General features: G+C 36.3%; 1 protein-coding gene across 5 annotated transcripts in view; it reads left to right on the top strand.

Annotated features, from left to right (window-relative positions):
• Positions 1-12,048, top strand: part of LOC124607173 (golgin subfamily A member 6-like protein 22) — a 311,550-nt gene that overhangs the window by 216,784 nt on the left and 82,718 nt on the right. For 4 of the 5 annotated variants that reach the window (XM_047139390.1, XM_047139407.1, XM_047139415.1 and 1 more), the window contains exons 9-10: positions 4,103-4,280; positions 4,476-4,640. In XM_047139390.1, the coding sequence (XP_046995346.1) occupies positions 4,103-4,280; positions 4,476-4,640 (343 nt within the window). The remainder of the gene's footprint in view (positions 1-4,102; positions 4,281-4,475; positions 4,641-12,048) is intronic. The other variant, XM_047139399.1, reaches the window with a different exon arrangement.

Here is a 12,048-nt window from a genome sequence, read left to right as displayed (position 1 = left end):
ATATGCTCATTACTTGTGTTCACATTTTACTTTAGTGAAATGTCGATTCATCACCGAAGACGACACAATCCAGAAAATCTTTATCGCCATGCAGCAACATTTCGGTTGCAAAGTTGACATGTAAGCTGTACTTTTTGTTGTGCCTATCTGCAACTCAACACTCTGCTATATGGTGAGTAGCAACTTTCCTCTTCATAATATTTTTGTATTCCACCCTGGATTTTCCATTGTTTGGAATGTATTTTAATATGTATTTTGGGTGGCTCCAGCTCAGAGCCTTTAATTATGACCCATACTTGCTCCAGTTTCCATATGAAGAAAAAGTGTCAGAAATCAAATGAGTATAAGTAACGATACATTGTATTTTATTCTATCTAGAACTACTGACTGGAGTACTGATTTGTATTGAATATTTTAATGGGACTCCTGAATGAAGAACAAGTGGAACTCATGCTTTTATTAAGTTGCTTTCTTGAGGAAGCAGGTAACCCCACTGTGATGCAAAGTTTCACAGTGCATTTGTGATCAAAGGGGTAAAATACATGTATGAACAAGTGAGGCTAGGGATCACAGATCAAGCTTCTTAAATGTTACTTACATTTTGCAAACTCAAGTCTGTGTTCTGTAACTCAGAACACATAATGTGCATTATGCGCACTATTCATTGACTTTGTGGTGCCTTAAAAAAGGAATACTCATCTGTGACTGAAAGTTGCAGTGTTTATGTGTGAAAATTTTGAGACTGTATGCAGAATTTAGTTGCTTTGCCACATGATTCTTCTGCAGTAAGAGAGATTAAAGAACTATTAGTTAAACTAGAACTGCAAAATGAATTTTATGCTTCCTCGCAACAGCCATGAAAAACTGGAGAAGGAGTCTTTTGAAAAAGAAACCCACTGTTCTATTTTGATAGATGTGGCAGATGCTCAAGAAAAGCTTATCCAAATACCCTGAGGGGGGGATATAGCAAGAGCAAGAATGTTGATTACTGTTTAATAACAAAATACACACCTGATGTGTCCATTGAGGAGTGCATTGCTGTTCTATTTACAGGTTTTTTCTGAGTAATCATAAATGCAGATTCACAAAAAAAACTTTTATTTCTGCAACAGTTTTCTGAGTGAATGTCAGTGTGTTTAGTGATATTTTTCACTGTACTTTTTGATTCTTTAGTGAATTCTTTTGAGTCAGGTGTTAGTTAATGACATACATACAATCCATAACAAATTTTATCATTTGAAACTTGCACTGTCTTCAGCAATTTTTTTTTTTTTTCATTTAAAGTGACACCTCCATTTTGCTCCTTTCTTGTAACATTTTTGCATCTAAAAAATGTGGCCCTAATAATGACTAGTGACATACCAGGCACACACACACACACACACACACACACACACACACACACACACACAAATTAATTCACTGAGTGCAGTTCACATTCAGTGAGAACAGACAAACTGCTATTAATCAGTGAAAACCACATGTTTTTTATGTAAAAAAAAAACCACACAAATCAAACTACCCTGCCAATTAAATTCCCAGAACAGGTAATCCTTTAAACAGAATATTCAAAATTCTTGATAGTTTATGTTTATAAGAAACTGAATTAGAAGCCACATGTTAAAGATCATCTTAAACATTTAAGTTCTGCAAATTTTCATATAACATTAGATTTTGGGGATCAAAATATCCAAAAGTTGACTTACTTTTTTCTATTTTCATTCACTACTGTTTAATGACATCATATTCTGGAGTAACTTGTCACTGAGGAAAAAAGTATTTGTTGCATGTAAGTATCTTTATTTATTTATTTATCTTCTTTTATCTGAGATCATCTCACAATAATATAGGATTTTTGAAGGCAAAACAATGCAGATCGATATGCCAAAATGAAAAGCACATAGCGTATGTATTTTGCTTTATGAGGATGTAATTTACGATATAGGTCAGTTGGCTGGCTATAGTCTAGATTACGGACCATTCTGACATTTGCCTCAGTAATCTAGGAAACCCACAGAAAACCCAAATCAGGATGGTAAGACAGAGCAACTACATTCTCCTGAATATGAGGTCAATGTCTTAAGAGGTGCAATGCCTCATTCAGTAAGTCCTTATGGTATAATGATCATAGTAATCATGATCCTTCTAATGGAGATATACAGGGTGTTACAAAAAGGTATGGCCAAACTTTCAGGAAACATTCCTCACACACAAAGAAAGAAAATATGTTATGTGGACATGTGTCCGGAAACGCTTACTTTCCATGTTAGAGCTCATATTATAACTTCTCTTCAAATCACATTAATCATGGAATGGAAACACACAGCAACAGAACGTACCAGCGGGACTTCAAACACTTTGTTACAGGAAATGTTCAAAATGTCCTCCGTTAGATAGGATACATGCATCCACCCTCCGTCGCATGGAATCCCTGATGCGCTGATGCTGCCCCAGAGAATGGCGTATTGTATCACAGCCGTCCATAATACGAGCACAAAGAGTCTCTACATTTGGTACCAGGGTTGCGTAGACAAGAGCTTACAAATGCCCCCATAAATGAAAGTCAAGAGGGTTGAGGTCAGGAGAGCATGGAGGCCATGGAATTGGTCCGCCTCTACCAATCCATCGGTCACCGAATCTGTTGTTGAGAAGCGTACAAACACTTTGACTGAAATGTGCAGGAGCTCCATCGTACATGAACCACATGTTGTGTTGTACTTGTAACGGCACATGTTCTAGCAGCACAGGTAGAGTATCCCGTATGAAATCATGATAACATGCTCCATTGAGCGTAGGTGGAAAATGAGCTCTAACATGGAAATTAAGCATTTCCGGACACGTGTCCACATAACATCTTTTCTTTATTTGTGTGTGAGGAATGTTTCCTGAAAGTTTGGCCGTACTTTTTTGTAACACCCTGTATGTGGTATTCACTATAGAGCCTCTTGTAGACAGTACATTTATCACCATGTGAAGTTTGTTGTGAGCAGTCAATCACAATTTGAAAACAGCGGTAACATATGTAGATATAACACTTGAAGGAGAAATGATTTACATCTACATCCATACTCTGAAAACCACTGTGAAGTGCGTGGCATAGGGTCCTTCCCATTGTACAAGTTATTAGGGCTTCCTCTCATTCCATTCACATATGCATGAAGAATGACTGTTTAAATGCCTCTGTGCATGCTGTAATTTGCTTAAACTTGGTCTTACAGTCCCTACAGGAGCATATGTAGAGGGTTATATATTCATAGATCCACCACCGAAAGCTGGTTCATTAAACTTTGTATGTAGGCTTTCTTGGGGCAGTGTGCATCTTATCTTCAAGCTTCTGCCAGTTCAGTTTCTTCAGCATCTCCATAACACTCTCCCATGGGTCAAGATACTGTGTCCATTTTTGCTGCCCTTGTATGAATATGTTCAATATCCCCACTTTAGTCCCAAACACTTGAGCAATATTCTAGGATGCATTTTGCAGGCAATTTTATTTGCAAACTGATTTCCCATACATTCTGGCCATGAACCAGTGGCTGCCACCTGTTTTGCCTTTGACTAAGACTATGTGATTGTTCTTTTCATATCACTACAAATGTACAGTCTGTCACTCAGTCTTAGTGTGGCACAGAAAGGAGTGAGGTGTACAGCTAAAAAAAATTGTGTGTGTGTGTGTGTGTGTGTGTGTGTGTGTGTGTGTGTGTGTGTGTGTGTGTATTTTACTGTGCATGGTTAAGAAAAGGTGAGAGAGATTGAAACTAGTGAACTTTAAAATAAATGTATGCATGTGGAGAAATGTAAAGCAGATAACTAATCCACTAGCAAGTGTCAAAAAGTTTTATTGCTCACTAAATTCCATGTGCTATACAATCGCTGATATATCTTTTGTTGCTGATTTTTCATATCCTTCATATACAAATTAGCCTCTGAAGTTACAGCAACCTATGTTATTTGTAGACAGGAAAGGTGTTCACATGCCTAATGTAATTTAAATAATGAGGATTTGTTGTACAAACAGGAACTGAAAATACATTTTCATGAGCAGATGAACCTAACTTCATGTTATTAAGTACACTTCTAATGAAGTTATTTGTTTACAATACAGGTTGAACAATTGAGATCAAATCTAGCAGAAAAGGAACAATATTACCAGAAGGAAATAGAAAAAACCCGAACAAATGCAGATAGAGATATCTTCGACCTTCGTAGAAAATTGGACAAAATTGATATGGCATACCAGGAACAAATGGAAAAACTGACAGAAAAACATGAGAAGGAAATTGGTATGTATCGTTTTAAAATTAATACTGAAAGTATTTCTATTTTTCAGGTATTATAGATTAACGTGTACCAGAAATCTGAAGAAACAAAATCATGTTTCTTTAGTTGTTATGTTTTAACTGATGTAATTGATGAAATAAATGTCGTTAATTGATAGAAGTAAGTTTCAGTAAGCTATCCTCTATTTTCTCATTTAGAACATTTAAATGAGGAAGCAGAACGGAGGGTACAACAAGTGGAGCAGAACTGGCAGTTACAAATAAGTTCAACAAGAGCTACTCTTGAGTTAGTAAAGGAACAGATGCAACGCGATGCAGATGAAAGGATGGAAAGTCTTAAAGAAAAATATCAGCAGCAGCTAGGTTCGTAACTGCTCTTAAATCAACATCAGTTGTCAACAGCATTCCTTTGATGTAGGCTCTCAGAATGTTTCCATAATTCGAGACTGATAGAGGAGATTTTTATTTATGTTTGTCAGTTTGTGTGTTCTTTAACAACTTACAAGCAATGATCCAGACCTGAAATCCAACTTAATATTTGGGCAACTTTCCAATACAATCATAACTGAATTACAGTTATTCAAGTAAATGTTTAGGAGTAACTTCACAACTAGCATGAAAATTAATAGCATTTTTGAAACTCTGATATTTGAACCCTTTTTTTATACTGCAGTGTTTATTCCTATCCTGTGATGAGACACAACACCCTGTCATGAAAAACTGGCACCTTGTACAATTTGCCTGAATATGAGACAATTTTATGTCAGTCATTGACTAACAAAATAATTCATAACTTTGTGCAAGGAATGGGGTGGAGTCTTCATAGAAAAGTAAGCCTTAGTTATATTAAGGTTTGGTTAAATAATTGATAGTTGTGAACTTGTAACCTCTCCACTTATGTTTACCATCCTACTAGTTAAATTTACTTACAGCTGACTTTAATTGTGCAGTTTTTTGTCTATAGAATGAATTGTTTAGAGAGGCATTTTGTTAATTAATCCATTTACAATAACTGTCTGCTATCATTCACAAAGGCAGTCGGGTCAGTGTTTCATTTCTGGAAATATTAGGAATTGGAATTTTTACATGTACATTTACGCTTCATTAAAATACACTAACTGTGTTTCACTGTTGAATGACTGACTATGGAACTTCAAAAAAGGTCTACATTTAATATTCCAATGCAAGCCATTAGCGACCAAGAGACACAAAGCATTTGGGTCACTAATTCCTGAAGAGATTTTGTCTAACAATGATGTAATAAATTGCCTCCTAGTACTCTACAGGGATACGGACTGGCTTTACTAGAATTGCAGGGAGAGGTACTACACAATAAACTTATTTTCACTTATTTTCATTGTGAGAAACAGGGGCTACATCCACTGTTGTTATACCTCCCTGATTAAATCAAATTAATGTTTAAGTAATGCATTTCCTTGTCCAAACACATTTAAGACACTTAACAGAATACCATAGCTCTAGAACTCCATTTCTCATTCACATGTTTATTTTAAATAATTCAGATTTGACTTTGTAGATGAATTGCTATTTTGCTTTCCTTTCCTGTTCATTTAAAAATATGTATATTAATTAAGTAAATTTACTTTGGATAGCACCAAACTATTTACATTATCCTCACACATCAGAAAAACACCTTGTGACTGTACTTCAGAGCCTGGCCAAAGAAGTCATCTAATTAAGTTATAATGAGAAGTTAAAAGTAATGGACAAATGAACCAAGTTATGATTAGTTTTACTTAAACAAAGTAATGAATAAACCAAACATAGAAATATTGTATAATCAATATTAATCTTCCAAAGGTATAAGTAAAAAGGAAAGAAGCAGTTAAAAATCGAAAAAATGGCGAAGACGACACTAGAGTCAAAAATCAAATACATAAAAGCTTTGGGACACCAATTGCCGAAAAGAATTTACAGAACAACCATATCAGGAAATGGATGAAGAGGTCAACAAGCTCATCTAACAACTCATATTGGTCTTTGATGGCTAACATGATTTTTGAGTTTTTAGGAAGTGAACAAATGAGAATAATGGTTTAAAAGTTCAGTCAAGCAGTTCTCCATGTTTTTTTACCGAATTATTACACTGAGAAGTGGACTGATTCCTTGTGCAGATCTACAGTAATTGCAGATATTAAGACTTCATGCTTCACGAAACCATTAATGAGATATCTCAAGCTGGCAAGTTGAAGAACTGTAATCAAATTTTCCAACTGGTTAGTAACAAGAAGTGATACTAAAAGGGCAAAGTAAAGATAGTCATGAGATGCCACTTTTGTGTAATTTTCTCCATGAATTATTCTTGTGCAATAACATACTGAACTTACTACCACATTGGCCTGCATATGAGCCATACTCTTGTATGAGCTGCACTGTTAATTATGAGGTCAAAAATTTACACTGCATTATCCATTTTCACAATGTAGTCACACTTGATCACACCTTTCCCCTCCACTCCCCCAGGAGGCTCACATCTCTTTTCTCAGAACATGCTTGGCCACTGCAGGACATTACAGCAACAGCACAAATAAAGTTTGGAATTAGTGCGAAATTTACATGCGTCTGTCACAACAAAAATGACTGTAATTCTGGTTCTAATTCAGCTACAGCAATGAAAATAGTACCATTGGAAAACTAATGAATAGACCTTTACATGGATATGCTACATGGCAAGTTTCTGAGTATTTTCATACTAAAGGTCATTGACCTTGACCTTTGACCTTGAATATCTAAAACATCCCATCTTCAATTTTTTTGAAAAAAAAACATATTTAATTGCTCCAGTATGTTACTATAAATATGGTAAGTATCAAGATGGCACACCAAAGGCATCATGCACAAAAAATTATTTTGTCAGCATCAAAACACTACCAAAATGTAGAAGGTAGCACACATATATGAAACACAACTTATGATAAAGTGCAAGCCATAAGTAATATTGTACAAAAATATGGTTTACATTATTATAGTGGTATTATGAATTATTTACATTACATTACATTATTTACATTACAGCTGTAATGAAAAGGCAATGAAAAGTTATTAGATCTCTCCTCACAATTCTCCAAATAAATTGTTAATGTTCGCCAAATCTGATGCAGGGAGATTGTATTTCCTTCCAGTTGGTGTCACTGGATCCACTTTTGTGATAATGTCACATTTTCTGATGATACAAGTGTCTGGTTTGGCAGGAAACACATATGACGGAGATGGTCCATGTGGATACAAGAAGTTGACCTTTACTTCATCTGTTTCTTCACATGTTTGTAAGACATATTCAACCCACCAATGACTGTCATACAAACAAGCAAAAAATCCATTTATATTTGTTAACGTCATTTTATTCACCATAGCAATCACTGACTCTTTTCTACTCTCTAATGAAGCAGAATATGTCTTTGTCTTTACTAAACCTTTGTTAAAAGGAATTACACAATGAAGCTTATGGTTACCTGGAATCGTCCTTGTATTTTTGAAATGTTGTTTCAGCTTGGCCGTATCTTCATAATGATGGGAAACCGATGTATAATGGAAGACACATGAAGGAATATTTTCCTTGCACCACTCAAACAACTGTCGTGATGTCAAAATATGATTTTCGTATGGTCACGTGAGGCTGGCAAGTCTTGCTAATCTCTTTATGGTCCCTGCTACCCCATCACAGGGTCCTTTACCATGTGCTGTAGCAAAAAAATGCCTGTCTGCTGTAACATCAAAATCTTCTTGATGGTAGGACAGATTCATAAAGTTCTTTCTGTTTTTTATTGGACAGCACATCCATCTGAAAAGCAATCAATGTGCTTTGGATTTGAAAACTGACATTTTAAGAAATTAGTGAAATTTCTATGGAAAGAATAAACTCACACTGCATCATGCTGAAGGCAGTCAGATATTTCCACGTATGATACATGTCATATTTGATTAGTGCTTGAGTCTCTGTAGCAAGATACAAGTGAGTGAATTGTAGCCTGTGAATTATTCCAGTGGACTCCTCTTACCTCATCCTGAATGGTGAAGGAGTAATTTTCTGCAAAGTCACAAAGAAAAAGAAACTCATTTACTTTGAGACCTTCTTTAATGATTTTACAGAATTGTGACTGCTGCTGGGAGATAAATGAGTGTGGTAGAAGCTGTTGTAACCTAGATGCAGACACCTCAATGAGATCATCTGTTGATTTTGTTATAGCCTCTAGAACTACCCTGCCTGTAGTTAACCAACACTTATATGCAATTTTGCCTATACAGTTTTTACCAAACAGACCATACAGATAATCAGTTAGTCTTGTCACACCTGGACAATAGAGACATAAATCTAAGAAACATGCTGGTAGTGCAGGATTACATGTACCAAATGCTACGCAGTACTTGTATGATGGTAATGTGTAGTCTTCACTCTTTGTCAGTGCTTTGAGCTTACAACCTTCAATCATGAACTTGAAATTCACTTGCAAGACACACACACAAACAGCATGGGTTCCACTGGCATTGGCAAGAACACAGTGCTTTGGCCGCAACTCACAACTTTTGGAGAATCCAATATTTATATCTAGGTATTAATCTTGAAATATTCATACAGTTCCTTAAGATTGTGCAACACTAGCTGCTTTTGTTTATGTACTGTAATTCCATTTTCTTTCACAGACACAAAGTCTTTTCCTCCTGGCATCATATGGCTCACGTCATGATCACAGTAAAAATCACGTACACACTGAACAGTTTTCTCACATAATGTCTTACCTGGCTTTGGATTTGGTGTCACAATATACCATGTTCTATTAACTGTTTTGCTCTCCGCACCATGTAATCTGAAGCAGAAAATTCTTTCATAGTTTTCCTTTTACTCCAGCTCTTTGGGAGTACAGTTAGAACTTGTGTTTTGTTGCACATACGGTCTGAATTGTGAAACTTATCTTTCAGCTGGATGATAATTTCACTTTCTCCATTTTCACACTCTTCTTTTTCCGGTTGTGCCACATAAGTATGCTCCAATACAGAGGCTATTTTTCAGTTTTTGCTTTGGGTACTTTTTTTCACTCTAAAGCCTCTTTTTCTTCACAGGAGATTCACCTAAATACTGAAGGCTACTATTTAAAGCATGGAGTGCCAGATCTGATGCTACTTCATCTTCACTTAAATCTTCTCCTTAAGTGCCTGGCACAACTGAGGCAACGTTGTGATTGTTAGGTTTTACAATATTTTTTCCCACATTTACTGCAAATTTTTCCAGCTAACAATACATAAGGATATTTGTTTATCATCCACTACCGAACATTCCTTAAATTCTTCTGCGCTCTTGCATGACCTTCTTCCCTAAACGGATTGCAACAATACCATTTTGACTTGAAATCCATTTTTTACTAAATATTACTTTATGACACATTTATGTTGCACTTTGTTAAACAAGCCACAGCCATAAAACATACGAAACAAAATTTGCATAATATATAGAGATCAGTGGACTAATGGTGACTAGTTGAAATAAGAGTCTCTCCGATTGGCTGTTCACTAAAACATGCTAATGTTGATTGGTTGAAATAAAGGTGTCTCTCATTGGCCGTTCACACCTAGAAATATTAAAGAACTGGTCTGAATAAAAGTAGCTGCTATTGGCTGGTGTTATAGAAAAAACTGGATACATAGCTGCTTACTGCCTGTTGATGGTGTACTTAAGTTGACAAAACAATTTTTTGTGCATGATGCCTTTGGTGTGCCATCTTGATATTTACCATATTTGCAGTAACATACTGTAGCAATTAATTATATTTTTTTCAAAAAAATTGAAGATGGGGTGTTTTGAGATATTTAAGGTCAAAGGTCAAGGTCAGTGATCTTTAGTACGAATATTCTCAGAAACCTGCCATGTTGCGTTTTGTAAAGGTCTATTCGCTAGCTTTCCAATGGTACCATTTTTATTGCTGTAACTGAATTAGAACCAGAATTACAGTCATTTATGTTGTGACATACACATGTAAATTTAGCACAAATCCCAAACTTTCCAGACTTCTAACTTTCTTCACAGTTGTAACACACACCTGCAAATTGGTATTTTTCCATCTATTATCTGGGTCACTGAATGCATCAAGTCTGAAAGAAATCCGAGAGGGTCAGGTTGATAGGTGCATTGAATTGACACTTCTACTAATTACACTCCCCCTCCCCTCCCCCTCCCCTCCCCTCTTCTCCCCTCCCACTCTGCCTTTCCATTGGATAGTCTTCTTGGTGTTGATCATAGTTGAATTTACTTTAAATGTGAACAGTTTAGGTTAGGCTTTACCATGACTGTTAATGACTCAAATGAAACAACAAGTTTAGTGTCACCAGTCACTGTTTATTTATGGCCATGATGCATTTCAAAGGTTTAAACCTCCATCATCAGGTGGATTTACATTTGTTAGTATGACATACATGTGAACACTATTTCAGAACATGGTTTGGGCTTTTTGACAAAAACTAACTTATATCTGATGGTAAAAATGAAATAAGTAAAATAGAATACTTTCAGTGGTCACAGGTTCCTTGCACTGTTGTCACACATCACATTTGTACTGTCATATTTGTAAACAAAGTTGGTGTCTCTAAGCTGTTAGGTGGATTTATCAAAAGAGAAACATTATCACAAAGTATAAAGAATATGCATCATAACCACATTATTACAGAATAAGTTTTAAAGGATTTTGGAGATCTTCGTTTTGAGGTGTTGAATACGTGTGTTGCAGAAATTATTTCAGGTGGTATAAAGATCCAATTTTGTCAAGTTTATATAGTTTAAAATTCATACTCATTTGTATAATCAGGTGGCATGTTGCTAAGATTAAACACAATAATTATGTTGGCTACAGTGGTAAAATGATACATAAATAACAATTTTAGTTGGGATTCGTAGATAGAAATGAAGGGAAGAGGAAGAGAAAGAGGAAGAGAGAGGGTGAGAGAGAATGGAAGGAGTGATTGGATGGCAGCAAACTTTCCAAATCAGGGAATTCTTAAGATTACATTTTTATTACACATAATAACTGACTAAAGGTTGGGGTAATATATTGGTTAATGCCTTAAAATTGCAGATAGATGTACAATTTGTACGAAGTAAGTCTTTATGCTCCCGGGATTGGAATGACTCCTTACCCTCTCCCTTAAAACCCACTTCCTTTCGTCTTTCCCTCTCCTTCCCTCTTTCCTGATGAGGCAATAGTTTGTTGCGAAAGCTTGAATTTTGTGTGTATGTTTGTGTTTGTTTGTGTGTCTATCGACCTGCCAGCGCTTTCGTTCGGTAAGTCACCTCATCTTTGTTTTTATATATGATTATGATATTTGCTACAGCTACAGCTCACCCTCTCTAACGAAAGTACCCTCACATTTCGTGCCTTCTGGGTCGGATCCTCACGATCACTCCAGTGCACTCTGTCCCCTGGTGGTTGGAGCCCCTCCTCTGACTGTCTCCCAAACACCCAATTTGGGAGCATCCTCTCCCCACCCACCGGGGACATCAAACTGCAATCTCCAGCCAGAGAAGCAACACCCTTCTCCATCATCCCTCACTAGAAAGAGGTCCTTCAGAACACTCCCTTCCCAGAATTCTGCTGATATGCAATTGTATACCAGGCAGTGGCTGATGGACCAATGGGTTGTTGGTTGTAGGACTTAGCATTCCTCCTCTGTCCTGGAAAATAGGGCATACAAGCCAACATGGACATCAAAACCATCCAAGAAGAGGGGAAAAAAAGAACACCTCAAAGACAAAAAAGGTTCCGGT

This window comes from Schistocerca americana, chromosome 1, assembly GCF_021461395.2.
Source record: "Schistocerca americana isolate TAMUIC-IGC-003095 chromosome 1, iqSchAmer2.1, whole genome shotgun sequence".
Lineage (NCBI taxonomy): Eukaryota > Metazoa > Arthropoda > Insecta > Orthoptera > Acrididae > Schistocerca > Schistocerca americana.
Note: the sequence above shows the minus strand (reverse complement) of the source record. Positions and strands in the feature narration are given on the sequence as shown.